The 23,978-nt window shown below is 44.5% G+C and overlaps 1 protein-coding gene across 2 annotated transcripts in view; it reads left to right on the forward strand.

Moving 5' to 3' along the window:
* Positions 1 to 7,310: 7,310 nt before the first annotated feature.
* POLR3B (RNA polymerase III subunit B) overlaps positions 7,311 to 23,978 on the forward strand; it is a 130,622-nt gene continuing 113,954 nt past the window's right edge. Inside the window, exons 1-6 of one of the 2 annotated variants that reach the window (XM_039514457.1) lie at positions 7,311 to 7,464; positions 10,898 to 10,930; positions 16,919 to 16,975; positions 17,059 to 17,123; positions 17,633 to 17,708; positions 19,824 to 19,924. In XM_039514457.1, the coding sequence (XP_039370391.1) occupies positions 7,393 to 7,464; positions 10,898 to 10,930; positions 16,919 to 16,975; positions 17,059 to 17,123; positions 17,633 to 17,708; positions 19,824 to 19,924 (404 nt within the window). In that variant the 5' untranslated portion in view covers positions 7,311 to 7,392. Of the gene's footprint in view, positions 7,465 to 7,633; positions 7,654 to 10,897; positions 10,931 to 16,918; positions 16,976 to 17,058; positions 17,124 to 17,632; positions 17,709 to 19,823; positions 19,925 to 23,978 lie in introns of those variants that run through there. The other variant, XM_039514467.1, reaches the window with a different exon arrangement.

Raw genomic sequence — 23,978 nt, forward strand, 5'->3', positions numbered from 1 at the left:
CTCACAGTCCTTTTAGAAATGTTTATTATAAAATAGCATCCACCACTTGTAAAACCAATTAGCAACATATCAGGTTTAAAGAGAAATAACCCCGGCCCAAACTCACTGTTGGCATAAGTGAGCATAACACCACTGATTTACACAGCCTTCAGAATTATAATTAGTAACAAAACCATTCACTGCAAACTCTACAACCTGCTTGGCCTTGTATCTTTAACTATCCCACTTGGTCATCATCTATATGAGAAAAAATCAGTATGCAGTAATGATACTATTATTTAAGTTTAAACTCTATTCAAGGATGTTAAAAATTGGGATGTGTTTTAGGGGTTAGGGCTGGAGTGAGGACAACTTGGGTCTGTTCTTGGCTCTGCCTCTGATTCATTGACTGATATGGTACAAATTACCATGGTATGGTACATTTTCTTCTGCAATTTACCTATCCGTAAAAGGAATAAAATATATGCCTACCTGATAGTGGACTCCTATCTCAAAAAAATCTGCTGATTTTTATACCATGTTTAATTTATGTGTGGAACTCACTGCCAACAAAATATCACTGAGGACAAGTACTTAGGATTCAAAGGATGATTGTACTTTTATGTGGATAAGAACATTCATAGTTATATAAGGTAGGATAAAAGTTTTAGGACATCTACCATCATCCTTTAGAGCATAAGCCAACCGCTAAGGTTAAGAAGAATCTTTTCCCCCTTGGCAGGTTATTACATAATTTTCAATTGCGGTATTCCTTGTGCTCTCTTTTGACCATCTGGTACTGGCCATTTATGTGCACCAGACATGATACCAGAATAATGGAACAATAGTCTGGAATGGTATGGCAATTCCTGTATTCCTTATTTGTTTGCACAGTACATAGATATCCTGGGGTGCTGTAGTCACACTTATTGAAGCGTGACTTCCTTTTTATTACAAAAAGTACAGAGATTTGTTTAAAGAATGTTTCCAGTGTGACCTTTACTTTCAAATGGTGCCTAAAAATCATTATACACAACTTTTAACAAAATCAACACAGGAACTTTTACTGTGTATATTGATGCTTCTTATGAGCTGTCATTTTAGTCAACTGGAAAGTCCCCCTCCAACAGAAAGATAGGAAAGTGATTTTTTGTGTATTCTGCTGAGTTTCCCTTTTGACAATTCCAAGACTCCACATGTATGGCTGCTCAGATTCCCTCCCAATTTCAGATGTTGAATTAATAGGAGGCCTTGTAATTCCAAAGCTAACGAGTCCCACAGAGTTTCAATTCCTGACAATAAGTGCCACTTGTGGAAAGTTTTCTGCAGTGTTGTGGATGGTTTTGTGGTTAAGACATCAGAGTAGGATTCAGGAGATATGATCTTGAGCAAATCAACTTTCTTTACTTGTTCCTCATTTGCAAAATGGAGATTATAGTAATTTGCTGCCTCACCAGAGTATTGTGAATATAAATTTGTTAATATCTGTGAGGTGCTGACAGGGAAACACTGTCATAGGCCTGGTCTACACTAGGACTTTAATTCGAATTTATCAGCATTAATTCGAACTAACCGCTCAACCGTCCACACCAGGAAGCCATTTAATTCGAACTAGAGGGCTCTTTAGTTCGAATTTGGTACTCCACCCCGGCAGGTGGAGTAACGCTAAATTCGACATGGCTAGCTCGAATTAGGCTTGGTGTGGATGCTAATCGAACTTAGTAGCTCCGGGAGCTATCCCACACTGCACCACTCTGTTGACGCTCTGGACAGCAGTCCGAGCTTGGATTCTCTGGCCAGCCACACAGGAAATGACCCGCGAAAATTTGAATTCATTTTCCTGTCTGGGCGGTTTGAATCTGACGGTCTGGTTGCACATCGGGGCGAGCTCCGCAGCACCTGCAACGATGCAGAGCTCTCCAGCAGAGGAGTCCGGGCAATCCCAGAATAGAAAGAGGTCCCCAGCATGGACTGACAGGGAAGTCATGGATCTGATCGCTGTGTGGGCGAGGAGTCTGTGCTCGAGCTGCGCTCCAGCAAGCGGAACGAAGACCTTCGAGAAGGTCTCGAAAGCCATGAAAGAGAAAGGATACAGCTGGGATGCGATGCAGTGCCGCGTGAAAGTGAAGGACCTAAGACAAGGGTATCAAAAAGTCAGAGCGGCAAACGGACGCTCCGGAGCCCAGCCCCAGACATGCCGCTTCTACGAGGCACTGCATGCCATTCTAGGTGGGTCTGCCACAACTGCCCCACCAGTGACGGTGGACTCCGAGGACGGAATAGTGTACCGGGACAGTTCCTCCTCGATGTTCGCCGATGGGGAAGATGAGGAAGGGTCTTTGAGGATGGCGCAGGCGACAGCGAACCCACTCCCGCTTTCCCTGACAGCCAGGATCTCTTCATCACCCTCACAGAGATCCCCTACCAACCGTCCCCCGCCTTAACCCGGACTCGGAATCAGGGAAGGATCAGGCGGTAAGTGCTACAAACAGGGAAACATTTATTTTTAAGAAACAGGTATATAAAAATAGAAATACTATATAAAAATTTTTAAATATCAAACTATACAAAAAGTAGGTCAACACATATAGGAATCGAGCAATAATCCTCTGGGGACAGTTCAAAAAAGCTCTCAGAGAGCAGCTGGAAAAGCCTCAGCAGGAGGTTCCTTGGGAGAGGTGCCTTATTGGGTGCTCCGTGGAAGCACACTCTTCCGCGCCAGGCCATCCTAAGGTAAAGGGGAAGCATCGCCTCGACAAGCATGGCAGCGTATGGTCCTGGTCTGTGCAGGGCTTCTGTTAGCATCCGCTCTCTCTGAGTCCGAGTGACACGCCTCAGGGTAATGTCGTTCTGGAAGTGCTGCATCTAATTAGGGGAATTAGTGTACTGTTACTATTGTGAATGGTAGACTTTTACTTTGCATAACAATGACCCTCGCTTAACAGCCACGTGTTGGAGGCCACAGAGGAAAAGCATACAGTGATCTTTCCCGTGCACTGGCGGGAGGGGCTGCAAAAGGCTCATCCTTTCTGCTTTGCACATTGCCTTTAGCAGGAGAGCACAGCTAACCACTAACTGATAAGCAGTATGTACTGTAAGGCTTACCAGGACTTTGTGCAAGAGGGATGCAGCTGTCTTTCCTCGCTTGTGCGCTATCCAGTGCAATGGCGCCGCCAATGAGAGCGTATTCCGAAATCTCGGATTAGTTCTGAGATCTCCTGAGACTTGGTTCCCTCTTTGGTCTTGTTAACTGAAACTGACTAGACTGTGTTTACTGTTGGCAAACATGTATGTGTTCAAGGAAATCACCTACTTTTTCGCATCACACAGCTTCGGCTCCTTCCCGGACTACCCCGGCATCCCCCTTGCAGAGGCTGGCTCAGATTAGACGCTGAAAGAAAAAGACTAGGGACGACATGTTCCAGGAACTGATGGCCTGCTCCAGAGCGGAGGCGGCAGAGCAGAGACAGTGGAGGGAGACCCTGTGTCAGCAGCATCGCACACACATGGAACGGGAGGATAGGTGGCGGCAGGAAGACCAGCAGGCGACTCAAACGCTGCTTGGTCTAATGAGGGAGCAAACGGACACGCCCGGCGCCTTGTAGATGTTCTGCAAGACCGCAGGCAGGAGGAGAGAGCCCCTGCAGTGCATCTGCAACCGCCTTCCAACGCCAAGAAGTCCTGTCCCCCCCTCACCCAAAGTTACAAGAAGGAGGGGCGGTAGGGGCCGTGAGAACTGTCCCTGCACCGCAGCAGACCGATAATGTTCGAGACAACTCTCGCGCTGTAAATTTGTACAAGCTCTTTCCTTACAGCATCAACCAGTCCCAACTCCAAGTTTAAACCCCCCACTGTGTACTACATTATTAAAAGCGGTTTGGTGTTACTCACTGTTTCCGTCACGTTTCTCGTGTCAGAAGACTTTCTGTGGGTGTGTGTGTGGGGGGGAATTGTAATTGCAGTGCATAGCCCACAGTGCCATGGTACAGACTTGGGTGCAGGGTCAACTGCAGGGCACACACAGACTGCAGTCACTAGGCACCAGGGACAGTCTGTGTGGTGTATGCTGCCCCGGGTCTTTCCTTGATGTGTATGCTTGTCCAGGGTCCTGGTGCCTGCCATCCCCGAATGTAAAGGCAGGCTTCCCTTCACATGCACTTGGACCGTAGCCACGATCCTCCCCGGTGCCCTGAGCCCCAAAAAGAGCCCTCATCCAGGGGCAGATACTCACCCTTCCCCCACACCCCTCACCCCTTCCAACGCCCAAACCCACAGCCGTCATGTTAACCCCTATCCAAAGACGGCACCCCTCGCCCCTTCCTGCAAACCCACCCATTCCTGCAACCCTCCCCCTACATGCACAACCACCGTAAACCGTCCCCCACCCCACAGACCTATGTAGGAGCAGGAGGCTGTCCGTCCTCTTTTGGACAAGCGGTCTGTACATCAGTGCACACCTTACCCAGCACAGAATGCTTCCATGTTTCAACCAAGAAACAGAAATGCAAAGTCAACGAAAGATTTATTATTAATTACTGAAACATGTCCTTAGTTTTAAAACGTCCTTTGGAAGTGGGGGAAACTTGGTTTGTGATCAGGCTCTCTTAAAATCAAGTGGACAGTCACAGGTTACCCTGCTCTGCGAGGAAACTCGCTTTCAAAGCCTCCCTGATGCACATCGCTTCCCGCTGGGACATTCTCTCGGCACGGGTGTCTGGCTGATCGTAAACAGCAGCCAGGCGATTTGCCTCAACCTCCCAAGCGGCCAAAAAGGTCTCGCCCTTGCTCTCACAGAGATTGTGGAGCACACAGCAAGCAGCAATAACTACGGGGATATTCTTTTCGCTGATGTCCGAGCGAGTCAGTAAGCTCCGCCATATCTTGAGACGTCTGAAAGCACACTCCACCACCATTCTGCACTTGCTCAGCCGGTAGTTGAAGAGTTCCTTCTCACTGTCCAAGGCGCCTGTATGAGCCAGGGCATTAGCGGGTAGGCCGGGTCCCCGAGGATCACTGTAGGCATCTGCACATCCCCAACCGTTATTTTGTGGTCCGGGAAGAAAGTACCTGCCTGGAGGCGTCTAAACAGACCAGAGTTCCTGAACACACGCGCATCATGAACCTTGCCCGCCCACCCGGCGTTGATGTTGGTAAAACGTCCCCTATGGTCCACCACAGGTTGCAGCACCATTGAAAAGTAGCCCTTTCGGTTAATGTACTCGCTGGCCTGGTGGGCTGGTGCCAGGATAGGGATGTGAGTCCCATCTATAGCCCCACCGCAGTTTGGGAATCCCATCGCGCGAAGCCATCTATGATGACCTGGACATTTCCGAGTCACTACCTTTGAGAGCAGTTGCTCAACGATTGCGTGGGCTACTTGAATGACAGCAATCCCCACGGTAGATTTGCCCACGCCAAAGTGGTTCGCTACTGACCGGTAGCTGTCTGGCGTGGCAAGTTTCCAGAGGGCTATGGCCACTCGCTTCTGCACACTCAGGGCTGCTCGCATCCTTGTGTCCTGGCGCTTCAGGGCAGGGGACAGCAAGTCACATAGTTCAAGGAAAGTGCCCTTACGCATCCTGAAGTTTCGCAGCCACTCTGTGTCATCCCAGACCTGCAGCACTATGCGGTCCCACCAGTCTGTGCTTGTTTCCCGGGCCCAGAATCGCCGTTCCACACCATGAACGTGACCCATTGCCACCATGATCTCCACTGCCCGGCGTACCCTGGTTTCTGAGAGGTCTGTGCCACTCTCCTCACCGCGCTGCCGGAGCCTCCTCGCCCGGTTTCTCAGCAGCTGACTGTGGAAGAGGTGGACGATAAGGTGCGAGGAGTTGACAACGGCCATAAGTGCAGCGATGATCGCAGCGGGCTCCATGCTCGCAGTGCTGTGGCGTCCGCGCTGTAACCGACCAGACAAGGGCGCGAACAGATTTCCCGCCGGCGCTTTCAAGGAAGAGAGGGAGGGCGTGATTGACGGTTCAATGACGACACTAACCCAAAACCACCCTCGACACATTTTTTCCCCCAGCAGGCATTGCGAGCTCTATCCAGCATTCCAATGGGCAGCGGGAACTGTGGGATAGCTTCCCACAGTGCACCGCTTCCAAAGTCGACGCTGGCCCCGTGAATGTGGACTCAGAAGTTCGAATTTGTGTATTTAGTATGGATACACAAATTCGACTTATTAAGGTCGAATCCACAAATTCGACTTAAGTAGATTCGAAATAGTCCTGTAGTGTAGATAAGGCCATAGATATAAAATCTCACTGTTTTTGAGCATAGTGGATACAAGGCAAACAGCATTAAGACTGGAAAAAATATCATAATGACTGTTACATATTGACAGTCTGTGTGGCTTTGCAGAGTGTAAACTGACAACCTAGAAGGTAATGAGACTGCAGCAGCACTTTCAAACTGTCCTCTGCAGAAAGTCAAAATCGAAGAGTTTGTTGCTGATCTGCAGCGGGTTTGCCTATTATCTGTGAGTCTATTTTAGTTCTCAACCCCATGGAATCCTAACCAGCTGATAAGACAGAGGAAAAAAAAAAGGTTAGTGCTGATTCCAGCTTCGGCTCACTTGTACTTCCCCGCTATACAGAAAATGATGACATGACAGCGACTCTCCCATGGTGCCCTGCAAATAATAACAAAGGGACTTGTCCTGTGCAATACTGTCACATACTCATGCAGGGATGTGGGCTGCTGGCTACAGAGCTTAGTTTGTACCAGGTGTGTTCATCTGCGTGCTCTGCCCAGCAGGGCTGAACTTCACTTAAATATCAGAGGGGTAGCTGTGTTAGTCTGGATCTGTAAAAGCAGCAAAGTCTTGCATCCGATGAAGTGGGTATTCACCCACAAAAGCTCATGCTGCAAAACGTCTGTTAGTCTATAAGGTGCCACAGGAGTCTTTGCTGATTTCATTTAAATAAGGTCTTTTATGCACAGCGCCCCCTGGTGGGTGAACACTAGGCGAGAGTTTAACTTTCCACGGCACAAGTCACACTGAAATCCCACCCCCGGCTGGCTGGGGTGCGGGGGAGGGGAGGAGCTGTTCTGAGAGGGGAACCTGCTGCCCCCCATCATGTCGCATCAGGTTCAGGGCAGTTCTCCAAGCCTCTCACCAGCCCCACCCCTCATGTTTAGGGGCGGCGGGGGGAGAAGCTCAGAGTCGGTCTCTGGGGAGCGAGGTTTGTGCTGAGCGTTTCAGGGGGGCATTTTCCCTCCCCCAGCTTCCGAGCCCCGGGCCAGGACCAGCAGCTCGCTCCGGGCGGGCGAGCCCTCCGCGGGCTCTTTAAAAGAAGCGGAACGGTCCCGCGGCGCCTGTGTTGTAGCGGGGGCAGATTTCATCGCCGCGCGGAGCGTCCGCCGGCTGCTGAGTCCCTCCCGGCTTGTGTGTCTGCCGCGCTCGCCATGGAGGCGTTAGCGGCCGAGCTGGGGGCTCTGACCCCGGAGCAGGCGGCGGCTCCCGTGAACACGGTGGAGGTGAGCGAGGGGATGGGGGGTAAAGGCGCCGCCGGCCCGCGGAGGAGGGGCACGCTCCGCTCTGGCAACGAGCGGCGGAGCCCCCGCGAGACGTCTCGCCGAGGCCCCTGTTGCGCTTGCGCAGAGGCTCCTGCTTCAGCCCCAGGTCTTCCAGCGGCATCCCCTGCTGCGCATGCGCGCAGCCCCTAGGTTCGTCTCTCCAGCGGGCTTTCCGGGCTCCAGGCACCTGGGTCCCGAGTCATCTGTGGCGCATGCGCGGGATCAATTCACCCTTTCCACGCCGGTCTGCGCCTTCCCGCAAGCTGCAGGCTGGCTGCGCTGCGCTGCCCGGCAGCCCCCGGGGCTAGTGCCAGTGAGATGCGGGCAGGGCCTGGTGCTGTGCAGCCTCCCTTGCCAGGGAGCCCAGCGCGGGTGGAGGGCGCCCAGCCTTTCCCCGGGGACCTTGGCCGCCCCAGGGTGTTACAAGGCCAGCGAGCGCCCCCGCTGCTCCGTGCTGGAGCGACACACTCCGTGTGGGCACGGGCAGGCGTGTGCAGGGTCGTGTTAGCCGCCCGCGATTAGGCTGCCTAACACGACGTGAGAGCCGCCAGTTTTGTCTACATGGGGCAGGTAGCAGCCTTTCTAACGCGGTGAGATTTCAGGCTTGATAACACCTGTAGAGGGTTACACACAAAGAGCCTGGCTCTTACCCCCAGGGAAATCTGCCTATCCAGCCCTGTAACTAGTGCTGCCCATCACCATAGTACTTGAAAAAGCAGCAAAGCGTCTTGTGGCACCTTATAGACTAACAGACGTTTGGGAGCATGAGCTTTTGTGGGTGAATACCCACTTCGTCGGATGCAAGACTAACACGGCTACCACTCTGATACTTGACACCATGCAAGGCACTGCATTTAGCCGTATGGAGTGGAACTTCTACAGATCCAGACTAACACGGCTACCACTCTGATACTTGACATAGTACTTGAGCCCCTTCCACATAAAATCAATAGCAATGTTCCTCCTGCACTTCATGGCATCTCTGGCACTTCTCCTTTTTTAGAGTAAAAGTACTGCATGGGTTAGGGGCTTGGTTTTTGACATTTTTAGATTTTAATTCACCACCCCCACTTTTTTTTTGGTAGGAGTTTAGTGGCCAGAAGGTGGATGTGAGAAATGTAGCCTTTAAACCAATAACTCATTGCTGTGTTACCACCTCTGAAACATATCACTGTGCTGATAGTGTTTGCATCAGTGGCTGCTACTCACACAATGCAAAGAGCCCAGTACTGTATTCCCATTGCAAAGTTAACTCATTATGTGCTCGGCTCCCTTAGGGCCTCATCCTCCAAGTGGGGTGGCCACCTTTTCAAAGTGCAAAAAGAGGACACATGCAAGAACCCCACCCACTCTGTGGCCCTGCCCCTGCTCTTCCTGTCCCTTGGCCAGGTTGGAAGGGGGAGCAGACTGTGCTAAGAGCCACCCAGGGAGCCCCAGACCCTCCACCTGCCCTGGGTGGGGGGTCAGTGTGCCCAAGAATAGTAGCTGGCCCGTGTCCCTGCCCCATGGGATGTGCCCAGGCTTTGTGGGCAGCTCTTACTAAGCTCTGGCTTCTGGCCTCAAGGGGAAGAGGAGGAGTAGAGGGGCAGGGCCTCGTGGCGAGAGGGGGCTACAGCCCACCTCAGCCCCTGCGACTGCGAAGAGGCTGATGCGGTCACTAAGCCTCAGGCAGGTGCAGAGTGGCACTGCAGGGGATCGGGGACAAAAGCTGACCCAGAGTCATTCAGCCTGGGACCAGGTCTTGAAATGTACATTTTGGGACTGTGCCGTCCAGTTAGGGAAAGGTGGTCACCCTACCTGCAAGGTGTTGAGTCACCTTAGTTTCCACTGAGCTCAATGAATTGTGGGTGCCTGGTGCTTCATGGAATCAAGCCCACATATAGTAGGTGCAAGAGGGTTGAGGCTGCCATTTGCAGTGTATGTAGGCCCATCCTGTATCTGTGCAGCTGCCCTGAAACTAATTTTGGGCCAATTTTACTTGTGATGCACATGAGTTTATCCTACAGGGCAAACCACGCAAAGTTATAATTCTTTATTGAACCCACCTTCCTCCATGCTCATGTTTATGCATACTATTACATACCAAAATAGTTTGTTGTGATACAGCAAGGTTTATTTTTAAACACTGGTGGAAAAATTTAACTTGATTTGCATTCGATTCTTCCTCCCTAGATTTGAAATGTAAACATTAAGCTGTTCCCTTTATTTTATGTTTTTTACTTTTCTCCTGTTGAAATATGAAAAACAAAGTTAGACTAAGACTGAATAAAAATCAACTGAATTTCATGTCTTTGAAAGCAAGTGATACAAACAATAGCCGGGACTCCAGTATAGGATATATCAATAACAATTTTTTTACTTAATTTTAGTTCATTTTAGAATTGCACAGACTGGTTGAATATATTATTTAATGTTCAGAATCTTAGCAGTCTTTGACTCTTTAGATACCTATAAAGTTAGACATACTGTTAACCTGCAAGTCACATTTGTCTGAATGTTTTGAATCTACATTTTAACTACGGTAATACTTGAGATTACTGTACAGCTGAAATAAGTTAGCAGGAATAAGTATTTTTTTCAGTTTTGACAGTGCTTTGTGTTTGGCTGTGTGCATTAGCATTTGTAGGATTAGGACCATAGTTTTCTCTCTGATTGAAAACAAAACACTTTAACTTTTTAAAGGAGTGGCTTTTTTTCTTTTTTAAAATAAATCAGGACATAGTATTTAAGTGGTGTTTTCTCAGAAACTTGTATTTTGTTAACTTGTTTTTAAATTGACTAATTTAACTGTATCCCTTTGACTGTCTGTGCCTTGACTATAGTTTGTATTGCACACATGGATTACTGTATTATTTAAATTGTCATCTGCTTGTTCGTATTACTAATTTTGATTGACTAGTTACAGTCCCTCTTCTCTGCATTGACTTGACTTTTAAATAGTCTTAATGGTAGAAGTAGGATTGCCAACTTTGTAATATATAAAAACTGGACACTCCAGCAGGAATGCAGAACCTCCCCTGGGGTCCACCCCCCATTTGCTCCTCTCTCCCCCCTCCACCTCCTCCGTGGGTGAGGAGGGACTCACCTGCAGAGTTGGGGCTGGGAGCTGCAACTGCCAGATGCAGGTAGGAGGCGGCCCTGGCTGAGTAGGGGCTGGCGTGGGTGACGACTCGGCGCCTTCCCGCCTCCCTTGCCTGCAGTAACCGGACTTTGAATGTCCGGTCAGTAGATATGACTGGATGCCATCAGGTCCCCTTTTCAACCAGACTTTCTGGTTGAAAACTGGACACCTGGCCACCCTAGGTAGAAGAATAGTGATTAGGTTTTTTAGATTTTTGTTAGGTACACTCCTGCAGCTATTTCAAATTGTGGTTTTGTTTTGTTTTGTTTTTAGGAAAAATGGAGACTTCTTCCAGCTTTTCTAAAGGTCAGTGTTGCTTTATATGTTTCACTTGTATGTGAATGTTCAAGCTCTTAAACTGAAAATAATTTAATTAGTTCAAGACTGACTTGCTACAGGCAGTGTTTTGACAAGATAAAAGATGGTCAGAACTGCGTTTTAATCTTAAAACCTAATGTATTCATTTTAAAATCATATGTCAGCATTGCATATTCTTGCAGATTCTCTAAACTTTTTATTTTCAGCCCTTGTCCTTCAGCACAACCAAAACCCTGGAGTTCTCACATTTAGTTTCCTTGCTTGTAAAAGTAAGGACTCCCCAATGGTCTTTCTCCTCTCCCAACTCCAAGGGTACGTCTACACTACCTGCCGGATCAGTGGGTAGCGATTGATCTATCGGGGATCGATTTATTGTGTGTAGTGTAGACATGATAAATCAATCCCCAATCGCTCTCCATCAACTGCTGAACTTCAGCAGTGCAAGAGGCGGAAGCATAGTTGACGGGGGAGCCGCGGCTGTCAATCCCACGCCGCGAGGATACGAAATAAGTAATTTTAATTCAGTCTAAGATATGTTGACCTCAGCTATGCTATTTTCTTAGCTGAAGTTGCGTATCTTAGATTGATTTCTCCCCCCGCCCCCATCCCTCCAGTGTAGACCAGGCCTAATTCATGGCTGCCCAACCTCTCACAATCCATTAATGCCTTGTATAGCCAGACCTTCCTCCAATCCTGTATGCTCCTCAGTCCACCCTCCAGAGCATTGGAAAGCTTCCCTTTTTCTGATTAACCTCAAAAGTTCTCTATTTTGTTTCAGTTTTTTTTCTGTGCTTTTTTGTTTTATTATTCCCTACAACGTTTTCCCTCTTTATCTAGTCCATTTTTTTTCTTTCTGTCTTTCCTCTTTTTTTTAACCTTCTTCTATGTCTTTTCCTCTGTTATTTCCCAGACCACCTGTCCCCTTTGCATCTGGAGTTTGCATTCTCTCTACAGTCATCCAGTTCCTGCCCCCATAATATGAGAGGCAAGCCTATTACATAAATGAAAGTTTCTGGATTAATCTCAAAGGGAATAGTTTTGAGGCAGTCTCTCTTTAGAAGTAGCCATTTTTTTTAGCTAGTTTGAAACAGTGGTTTATGAAATACAGGCAGTGATTTTGGTTTGTTTTTTATTTCAGTGTTACCCAAAGAGCCAATCTAGCTCATTGGTCTAGGATCTGTAAAACATTTACTAGGTAGATATGGTCTCAGTCCCATAGAGCATACAATCTAAAATCCTGATCCTGCAAAGATACATGCATGCATGACTTCACTGGTGCATGTGAGTAGCTCTGCTGAACTCGGGACTACTCTCATAAGTGTTTAGGACCCAAATCTGCAAAGATAACTCACAAACTGTGAGTAATAATAAGTAGGAGGGAGGATGACCGTAACAGTAACAATACCGTGCAGATGGCAATCTAAGCTGCTAATGTGCACAACTAGATGTAAACATTAAATATTAGCACTTCATAAATTCTCTATCAAACCACAGCCCCCTTTGCTCCTGTAGCATCATCACTGCAGTCCCTTCCAAAGTGACCGTGGGCACACTGCCTATTTTTATATTCTTATTGCATTGTCTTTTTCCTCCACTTTTATATAGACTCTCTGCAATATAGTATTATTAATTCCCGTTTCAATATACCCCACAACTCCTTCTCCATGACAGTCCTGCTCCTCCCCCTATGTAGGGCTGTTAAACCAACAGGAGTCTCTCACTACCTCTACTGCTGCATGGGGGCAGAATGAGTCCCTGCACGTATCTAGTGCAGAAGATCAAAGTCCAGCAGTCATTTATGTGCTTTAATGTCATTCTGCCCCAGGGCTGTGATGGTACCTTGGGCCTGCCCAATACCCATCTCATTTACGACCCCTTCCTTACATCTCTCTCAGCCACCCCCACAAACTACTTGCAAAGGCTTGAACTAGTGACAGCATCAGAATTCCTGAGGCTGTAAGAATGTTCTTACTGGAGGAGGGCTGTTGGGGCCATGTGCCCCAGTGTCCTGGTTCTGCAGGCGTGGGTGGAGATGTAATTTGCTGCATGCTTTACATCAAAAGTCTACATCCTTCACTGTGTCCTTTTCTTACATAGCATTGTATTTGTGCTGACACCATACAATACAAATGCTGCATATTGTGATTTTTGTGTTGGAGTCAGATTTTTGATAAATTTCTGTTCATGTCTTCTGAAAGAAGTTTAAAAGCTAGACAAATAGTGATAGAACCACATATTTTGTATGTGCTACATTTTCATTCATGTTCATATGATGAGTTTTTGTAAAATGTTGTATATCAAAATAATTTTGTCTGGGAGTCATTTTTTGTTGTATTGCTTTCCTTAAATCCATGGGGACTTCATAGAATCATAGAAATATAGGGTTGAAAGAGGGACCTCAGTAGGTTATCTGGTCCATTTCCTTGTGCTGAGGCAGGACTAAGTATTATCTAGACCATCCCTGACAATTGTTTTGTTTAAACTGTTCTTAAAATCCTACAGTGACAGATTTCACAATCTCCCTTGTTAATTTATTCCAGTGCTTAACTGCCCTTACAGTTAGGAAGTTTTTTCTAATGTCCAAGCTAAATCTCTCTTGCTGCAATTTTAAGCCCATTACTTCTTGCCCTGTCCTCGGTGGACAAAGAGAACAATTGATCACCTTTCTCTTTATAAAAAGCGTTTTACATACTTTTAAAGGCTGCTATCATGTTCCCTGTCAATCGTCTCTTCCTCTGACTAAACAAATGCAATTTTTTTCAATTTTTTTTTTATAGGTCATGTTTTCTAGACTTTTTTAATCAGTGTGGAGCCAGCTAGGTAACTCTTGAGTTAGCTATTGCTTTCAATTAATTTTAAAGGGAATCATAACACATTTTCATAAAGTGAATTATATTTGTATGTTCCCCTTTGCTTATATAGATAGATAGTCCTAACCACTGGACCAACCTTCCCCTAAGAAAGCTTCCTTTTCTTTGCAGCTTGCGCTAATTATTTCCGTGGAGTACAGAGATCCAGTGTCCCTTAGAGATGCTATGTTTAAAAAAAAAATGCAGTGTATTATATTTACCTTCCATTTTTTATAATACAGTACAACCTTTCTAATGCTTGCATTGGGTAAACTTAATCCTGAACATCTGCAGCATTGATTTCTACATGTTGATGTCTGGTGGGTCCGGCTTCTGAACCATCAATAAGCACTGGGTGGTGTAAGTGCTGGTAGGATCATGCTTCCTGCTTGGCAAGCAGATGAGAGGCTCTGTCTGGAGTTGTTAAAGTATCTCCTGCGGGATAGGCCTAGAAGCTACTAGTTTCATGTCTGTGCCTCCTGGTACTTGCCTATTACTAAGGATAAGATTCACAGAGGTCACGGATTCTGTGACTTTCCGTGATTTCCGTGACTACTTCTGGGGCAGGGCTGGAACAGCTGTCAGCCCCAGGGCCACCGGAGCAGCAGTCTCAGGCCTGAAGTAGCGGCTGGGGTTGGGTGAGCACCCCTGGGGGCTGGAGCAGTGACAGTCATCCTTTCCTGCAGGAGCAGCAGTGGGACTGGAGCAGCTGCCGACAGTCAGTCTGGGTGCCACCAGAGCAGAAGCCACGGGCAATAGCCAGCCCTGGGGTGGGCCGAAGCAGGAGCTGTCGGAGTAGCAGCCACCACCGGGGTGGGGCTGAAGCAGCTGCAAGCAACAGTGCTCTATTTGTTTTCCCCCTCAGCCCCAGGGGATTTTTAGTAAAAGTCAGGGACAGGTTACAGGCTTCTGTGAATTTTTGTTTATTGCCCGTGACCTGTCCCTGACTTTTGCCAAAAATACCCATTACAGACTCTTAATCTTACTTATTACATTCCTCCCCCAACCCTAGTGTCTCTTGTCCCTGCCAGCAGGTAGGGGATCTTGGGGGACAATTACTGCACTGGTGGGGTGCAAAATAAACTTTATTAAGCAAATGCAAAAACAGAGAAAATTCAATAGTGGGGGGTATGGGGTTTGTTAAGGTAGATAATTGGGGAGGGGTTTCTTTTGGTAAACAGTAAGGGGGTTTCAATAGTGGGGTACAATACAGTAGGATACAATACAGTGGGTAACCAATTAACACAGAAATATAAATGTAACAGGTAGCTAACAATTTTCTATGTACAGGGTGTGTCACAGCAGCATATAACCAACTAACAGTTATGGATAAAATATGTTAAATAGGAAACAATTCTAGGTAAAAATGTGTCACAGTGGTGTAAATGTAGAATGTGAGGTGTATCAGAGAGAAAAAAGGGTAACCAATGGGGTTTTATGCTAGATTGGGATGGGGGAAGAGAGGCATGTGATGGAGCAGCAAAGAGACTGTAACAAGTCAGAGAGACACAGAGAAAGCCTGGGGGTGGGGGGGCTGACAGTGAGAAGACAGACTTAATCACAATCATACAGAATACAGCAAAATCTTATCTATGATCTAACTTAACCAAGACTACACAAATCAGCAAGTAACAAAATACAATGCAACAATTCTCTAAGCCTAACTTACAGAGTACAATGCTAAACCTAACTTAACCACAGCTATGCAAAATGAAATTACAATTTATCTAGACTAAAGGCTAAACCTAACCTAATGGGTGCACCTTATAGGGGTAGTTTTCCAAGGGTGTGGCTGCAGTAGTGGGACAACTGCAAGTGGGCTGCCCAGGATAGAATCCAGGGAGGCACAGCTTGGCAGTGGCACAGGTTTATTTCCAGCAGCACAGACCACGGAGTTAGCTTAGGTCTGTCTGCTGGGGAAACAGAGCCAGCAGGCAGGACAGGGGGGGTTTGCAAGAGGGAGTTCTTACCAATCCCCAGGACAGCAGCAAATGCAGAAGTAGGCACAGCAATTTCAGCATCAGAGGACTCAATTCGCTCACAATAATCAGGAGATCTCCAGGCAAAATTCGTTGTTCGTGGGAGGGGAGTTTAAAAACGGGGGTATGCTCAAAAATAAAACGAGAGCGGAGAAAGGACCCCCCAGAACCCCTGGCTGATCAGACCAGGCAGCAATGCAGGAATCTTTCTAAGGTCTGATCAGAAAATGTCTGGTTATAAAGGCAAACTTAGGCAGTTTCCCGCCAGTAACTTTGATTGGTTCCCCTTGTTACAGGGGAGGAGAGGAGACTTCAGGTGAGCACAGACATGTCCGGGCAAGTTCTAAGCCACAGGCATGACTCATATGCTCAGCTATTTGGCCATATTAGGTCTTGCATACCTGGGCAGAGCACCTCTACACCGAGCCCAGGTCTGAACAAAGGAGCCAAAAGCCCCCCTCCCCTGAGCAGAGCAATGGCTCCAGTTAGTCTGCACAAGCCATTTCCATGAGCAGGGCCAGGCTGTGACTTTTGTTAGCCCATGGCTGGGCGGCCACACAGAACAAGCAGAAAGGAGAGGGAGAAAAAAAATGCAGCAGGGGGACAGCTGTAACAGACATCTCTGAGGCAGGTTGTCTGAGGCTTTTTTTCCTCATTCAGTCTCTCGCATCTTGCTGGACCTCTCCCTCTTTCTCCCCCACCTTATAGCTGTAACCTGAGTCTGCTCCTTGACCTTTTCCTTTAATCCCACACAGTTCTTCTGTCTTCACATCTGACAAATGATTAATATCCCAGGCATCTGCCATAATGGCAAACTGGCAAAAAATGTTAATTCACAGTGGTTTTCCCCATTAGTCATGCAGACTTATGAGGTTCAGTTATATAAACAGCTTGTGCTATAAAACTAGTAAATTTCAGTTGAGGCTTTGTTGAAATCTGTGGAGTTATGCTGGCGTAAACCTGGTGATGTAGTGTAGAATCAGGTTGGTCACCCTGTGGGTTTTTAGAAACTCCTCAGCTAAAAAACCTTAAAGTTGATCCAGAAACTATTATAAGTAGAACTAATTCCTACATATTAATTTCTGCATTGCTTTTGTGACTAATTTTCCTGAGGCTAATTCTGCTGTATATGTATTGTTTTATTTTAGGTGAAAGGACTTGTGAAGCAGCACATAGACTCATTCAACTATTTCATCAATGTAGAGGTATGCTTCCTTGGTGGGAAGGGAATAGGCCTAAATTTACAAAAGTCATGTGACTCAATTCCTTTTTTTTTTCTTTTTTGCAGATAAAGAAAATCATGAAAGCCAATGAAAAAGTCACAAGTGATGCTGACCCAATGTGGTATTTAAAGTAAGCATAAGGTTGATTTCTGTATTGGTGGTAGCAGTATAAGTGTTATCTTGCATAGCAATTTGTAATTGACTATAAAAATGTACATGTGGTAACACTGTGATATACTTGAGTAGGATGAGGTAAACCACACTCCAAAAAAGAGATCACTATAGAGCTTTGAGTGACCACATTAAACAGAATTGATAGCCATGCAGTAAAAAGACGTTGTAGTGATGATTTTTCAGTAGTTTGGTGAATTCTCATAGTTGAGGGCCCACTACAGCTCTTAATTTGCAAAGTTACCTTTGCAAATTTTATTTTTGTGTATGAATTTCAAGATTTATTTCAAAATTCCGGATAGAGCATAACTCAAGCGCTATGAGATACTCTGGGAAGACAGTTGCTATTTGTTTATTATTAGAACAGAAGATTGTCAAAACGAATTATGTTGAAAAATGGACTCTGCTTCCTTCAGTTCTACCACACAAATATCTTAGTGGTTGATAATAACAATGTTTGTATTACAGATACCTCAATATTTATGTGGGAGTTCCAGATGTTGAAGAAAGCTTTAATGTAACAAGACCTGTGTCTCCTCATGAGGTAATAGTGAATCCAACTGTGGATTTCATTTCATGTTTACTGGTGGGAGTGGGTGGGTAGATGTTGTGTGCAGTTTTTCCTGCCCAATATCTCTTTGCTATCAGGAAAGATTCTTATAATGGCCAGGTATGTTCCTAGTTTGGGAAAAGAAGGCATCATTAGTTAAGATTCTAATTGTAAGAAAATCACTCCAGTGGTTGTGAAATGACTAAATACCTGAATAAGTAATTGTTCACTTTTTTAAAATCTCTTCTTCTGGTTTAAAGCAGTAGGCCCTCTTGGTAAACCAAAGTGAATATTGTATGAGAGAATATATATTCATATTTCCTAGAAAAAACAGCCTTTAAAGAACATTAAGTTTGCAAAATCAACCACTCATAAGTTAGGAAGTGCCAGAATTAAAGTTGTCTGTGTAATATTAATTCAGTCCCTTGTGCATTATGATAGTTTTTCCCTGTATCATGTTGGATGTCTGAGACAAAGCCAGGACTAGAACCCAGAACCTAGTGTTTCTAGGTTCCCATCCAGTGCCTTAACCACAACAGAACATCCTTAATGTTCTTTGAATGTAATCTTTTTTGCACCTTTGTAGACTTTGAGCACCTGTCTTTGAGAGCTGGTAGGCCCTCCACACTCTTGAAAATCCGACAATTTACTTAAGCGCCTACATATGGACTTTAGATTTTAAGCATCTGTCTGGCTCCTGTTCCACTTCTCTGCTCTTCATGGAGCTTGTGTTAATTTTATTTTCTAAAAGGGATAAAATATAGGTAGGTATTCTCAAGCTCTTTCGTGATCTGGACTACTTTTTTAAGGAATTGTCTCATGGATCACCACCTCCCTCTCAGTTCATCACCACATACCATTCCTGTGACAATTATCCCACCTGCTCACACACAAAAGTAATATTAAGGAATTATTTAATGTTATGTTTTTACTGCCATTTAGCAGTGGGAAAATAGGAGGAGAGCTGGCACCACGTAATCAACAAGTTTGAGAACTGCTGGTGTCAATTAATTTTTGTTACTGGAGAAACTGTTTGCTTTTAGCAGGGGAAAAAAGAGATGTCCAATATGCAGTAACCCTTTGGATCCACCCATAGGGCAAACTATCTTCCATCTTGTGTATAGACATGTCCCCACCCATAGGGCAAACTGTCTTCCATCAGAAACCCGCATTTTACTCCGTATACTGTTAATTCTGTATTCATCGCTGTACAAAACCTTCAATGAGTACATCAGAATCCTGAGAATTATGTGCCTAAATTAAGGTAACATACTCAAGGGCTGAGGCCATGAATAAGATTCATTTGCATTAACATTGCAGACGTGTATGTTTATGCAAAATTAGTTTGACATTAGATTACTGGCGTGGGGCTGGGGAGAGAAGACTGGTGAGATCAAGAACGTTCAGAATGACAGAGTCTTGGACTATTTTATGCCCTAGCTCTGTGCATGCTGCTCCTATTGATATCTGAGGAACTTGCATGTGGGGATTTAGGGAATTGAGAGAAAGTGACATTTTAAGATTTCAACCTTTTATAACTCCTCTTTCGTAAGAGAAGCACCATGTAATTGTCCATTATTGTATTAAAAAGCTAGCTAAAGGTCCTTTTTTAATCTTACACATCATCTGCCTTATGAGGCTTTCAATTGCCTCATGCTGTTTGATGTTAAGATATAGTACATAGACACATGCCTGAACCAAAACACCAGATCTGAACACCAGTGGGAGTGGGAATGGTCTTGAAATCCAGAACTCAATTTTTGCAGTTACCTGCAAAAGGTATTACCTGCATTTGAAGAAGGTGCCATCGCTTTAAAAGTTAAACTGCTTCATGTCGCCACAATGTTTCCATCTGAAGAAGCAGTTACCATGGCTGCTATTGAAGTCTTGAAACGTTTTAAAGAAAAGGGGTGGGGGAGAGACTTGGGAATTCCTTGGATTTTGTTTGACAGACACAGAAGAGACTCCATCCAGCTCTCTTTTGCTTTCATCCTTCGTGGTTGTAGGTGGGAGGTCAGGAAAAAGTGGGGTCTTCTGAGTAGGTCTTGAGAATCTCCACTCTGAAGTAAGGGTGAAAAATGTCTAACTATTTATCTCTTTCCTTTTAAGTGTCGCTTGAGAGATATGACCTACTCTGCCCCAATTACAGTGGACATTGAGTACACTAGAGGTAGCCAGAGGATTATTCGCAATGCATTACCCATTGGCAGGTAAGATACAAATATCAAGATAGCAGTATCAGTTTTTTCTGTGTGCCATCAATTCCATTGGTGTGAAAGTTTATCACTGTATAAAAAAACTAGGGAAAGCTCATTTTCCACCTTAAAATTTAAAATAAAAAATAAGGTCACAAGTGGAGCTTGGTGAATAGCTGCTGAGAAGATATGCTTCTGTTGGTCTCTTTGCAAATTTCTTTTGTTTTTCCAGAGCTTTTGAAAGTGTTTTAATTTGAATCTCTTCCCCAATACTTGATTTATGCCTAGCTAGAGAGAGAAATACCTAAAAGAGATAAATACTACAGCCTCAAGCAGGGCTATTTCAAAGCAAAAATTAGGCACATTAGCCTCACACCTCAGCCTTCTTTAACTGAATTGGAGAATTTTGGGAGGTCTGCTGCTGAAAATGGATGGCAAAAACAATAAATGCAAGCATTGCTGGATTCCAATCGTGATAAAATTCTCCTTTAAAATTCTACCAATTTAGAGTCTAGATTGGATATTTTGGGTAGATGTGGCTGTGTAGAGGCAAGAAAACCAGTTGAGTAAACCAAGGATGTGGTTGCCAGTATGGCTAAGAAAACTTAGTTCCTCAAGAAAGAGGATGGAATGCTTGAATGGTGGGGATGGGGAGAGAAGAAGTCCTGAGAATTCTAGAGGGGCCAGAGGACCCAGTCCCCATAGTTTTCACTAGGACAGGATTCCAAAACTCCTTAAACTAGATAAAATGGCTCTTCTATAGACAAGTGTCTGTCTGGCTAAAAATGGCAGTGGCCTACAGAGAATATTTCATATATCACCTGAAAAATAACACAGACAGAATATTGGCTGCAAGCAGCAGGAGGAAGAGATTAAGCTCTGAACAATCTCTAGTCTGTGACTTTGATTCCCAAAGCAAAATAATTGCTATTGAATTTGCCAAGAGAACATGGTCACAGCAGTGTAGGTATAGAGCCAAACTTCCTGTAAATGAAAATAACAAATTTATTCTTATTTCTGAGTCTTTGATTGATTGAAAGATAGTTTGAAAGAATTCCTGGGTACAAATAGGCCTTCATAATAATTCCATGCAGTGACTTAGATTCACTGGATCACTTTTTTTTTTTAAATTGCAAGTGCATTTTCACAAAAACTTGTATGTAGTGATCACTTCTCAAGATACTTTTACACCGTTGCATCAGATACAGTGATATGTTGTGGCTACAGGAGGGAAATGCAGCTGGGTGAGCACTTAGATTGTCATAATTCACTTAATATTTTTCTTGATTTTTCTACATTTTTAAACAATGGAAGGAATGAGGATTTGTAAAGCACTCATGGTATAAAGTATCGGGGTAGCCCTGTTAATCTGTATCCACAAAAACAACAAGGAGTCCGGTGGCACTTTAAAGACTAACAGATTTATTTGGGCATAAGCTTCCGTGGGTAAAAAACCTCACTTCTTCAGATGCATGGAGTGAAAGTTACAGATGCAGGCATTATATAATGACACATAATAGGCCAAAAAAGACCAAAGTATTACACGGACCTAGTGCCCTTTATCTGTATACAAAAACCAGCAGCAGTAGATACCTTCTCCTCTCCTCTCAAGTGAGAACATTACTGCAAGGAAAAAGAAAATATTCTTCTGGCACAGCACTGACTTACCAATCTGTTTCGTGATTTGAAAATGGCTCCAGTGATCCTATGCATTTATAATTTTAATTCCAAACGCAATAGACTAACACAGTGGTCCCCAACCTCTTCGTCTGGCTGGCGCCAGACGAAAGACCGTGGCGGCGGTCGAGCATCTGCCGAATTTCTGCGGCATTTCGGCGGCGACGCCTCTCAATGACGACGCCTGTCGGCGGCAAGCGGCGTCATCAAGAGGCGTTGCCATGCCACAGAAATTTGGCAGCGACTTGATGACACGGTTGTCAGCAGCAAGCAGCGTCATCGAGAGGCATCGCTGCTGAAGTGCTGCAGAAATTCGGTGGCATTTTGGCGGATGCTCGACCACCGGCCAGGACGCAGGTGCATTTAGATGCCCCGCATTGGGGACCTCTGGACTAACAAATTCCATAGCTGGATGAAAGGAGAGTCATAAACAACAAACTTTCAGCTTGGTTTACTTAGTAGAAATATTACTTTTAAAACAGTATCCAAAACTACTGGTTAGCAATGAACATTATATACAAGAACAGCCAACGATATAGACATTAAACACATCAGTCCTGTGATACTACTCTAGATAGCTAAAAACATTTTTAAATGTATAGATTCCAAAAAATGTGTATTTAAATTTTTAAATATGTTAAAACAGGTAATAACTGGCTGGGAATATATTTCCACCTCTTTTTGGAACAGCGTGTTAATCTTTTCATAAGCCTTTAAGTTAATTTGCTTCCCCCAAGTGAGCACATCATACTCTCCTGTTTGATTTGCAGTTCAGCTGGAAACAAAGTTTACATCAATTTTTTTTTTTCTTGCGCTCATTGTAGTGCGAGCATAGAGCAACTAGAAGTTTTGGTGGGGAAAGTGGCTTCTATTGTCTTGTATGAGAGAAATCTTTGGCCAGAAAAAAACAAACATACATTTTATTTCATTCCAAATTAGTTTGCAAGCCTTTTGTATTTCTGTATGCACTTTCAATGTGCATTGGCTCATTATTCCGCTCCCCATTTTTTTATTTCTTTTCTTTTAAAAAACAAAACAAAACAGTTGAAGCTGTTTGTTTAGGAGAAAAAGATCAATCTGACTCCTTTTCCTCAAATGAGTAAATCTGTCGTCTTATACCGTGACACGGAAGCTGCAAAGTAACTTGTTTTCCATCATTGAAAAATTGAGGGTTGGTCAAACCTGTTCCCCTGGGGTTTTCATCATGATATTTGCATGTCCCATTTTGGTTCTCTCTAAAAACTGGTTATGATTCCTGAAATTAGTAACCAAGGAATTAGGCTGATCACGTTTGTGATCTAGGATAATGACTGGCATATGAAGCTACTTATCTCTAGTGAGCAAGTGAACACACTGTCCCAAGAAGACATAACTGTAGCAATTAAGATATCTGCGTAGATGCATTGCTGTGAGAAGATAGCAATTCTTTTTTTAATTAAATACAGAAATTTACACACAACTAGGTCAATCACTTTTTATTTTTAGATTTAAGTATATAAAAATGGCCAAGAAGTCCACAAAATTGAAAAGCTTCAAAAGGAAGGAATAAAGTTTATTTAGCAAGAGATGACTGAATTTAAAGTTTTCAAGAGTCCCATTTGATGAAGTAGATATTTACTTGCATAGCTGCCTCATAGAGCTCTTAAAGAGATTAGGATGAAATTCATCCCAGTGAAGGGGGCCAGGATGAAACTTAAGCATTGCTGAAGTCTCATGTCAGCACTTAAAGGAGTGAATTTCACTGTAATGATGAATTAGTTACACTCATCTGTAGGAAGAACCGTGGCACATGGCTGTTTTTTAAGCAAATACACTGTATGAATAAATTACTTTTTATCATGTCCAGAACGCAATTTTCTTTTCTTTTGAAATAAAGTCCCCTTACTTCTCATAGACTTTTTCAATTAAAAATGTAAGGTTTGGAAAAGTATCTTGTAAATCTGACTGAAAAAGCATTCTACAATAAGAAAATGGGTGTATCTCTGCATCACTTACAGACCTAGTTATCACAGATGCACAGTGGATAATTTTACTATGAGAACTCCAGAATTGCTTATTAACCAACAGCAAAAGCTCAGACATACATTGGCAAAAGTGAAACAGTTGAATGAAAGTTTCCTGGGATCTCGGACTCTTTTTGCTTGGATCACATATTACGCGTTTTGTCAGAATATTTGACGATGTTACACAAAATGGGATGGAGTTAAAGGAGAGGAACTTAAATTCAGTTTCCTTGCTTTTGTTACTTTGCTTCTAATCTCTACTTTTTCAAGTCCCCTGGGTCTTAAATGTTCAACACATCTTCTCCAGTTTCGTCATCACTGACTGTTGTAAGGTCTGTGACTTCTCATGTTGTTGTTCTTCTTAATTTACAATATAAGGATAACTGTGG

This window comes from Mauremys reevesii, linkage group 1, assembly GCF_016161935.1.
Source record: "Mauremys reevesii isolate NIE-2019 linkage group 1, ASM1616193v1, whole genome shotgun sequence".
NCBI lineage: Eukaryota > Metazoa > Chordata > Testudines > Geoemydidae > Mauremys > Mauremys reevesii.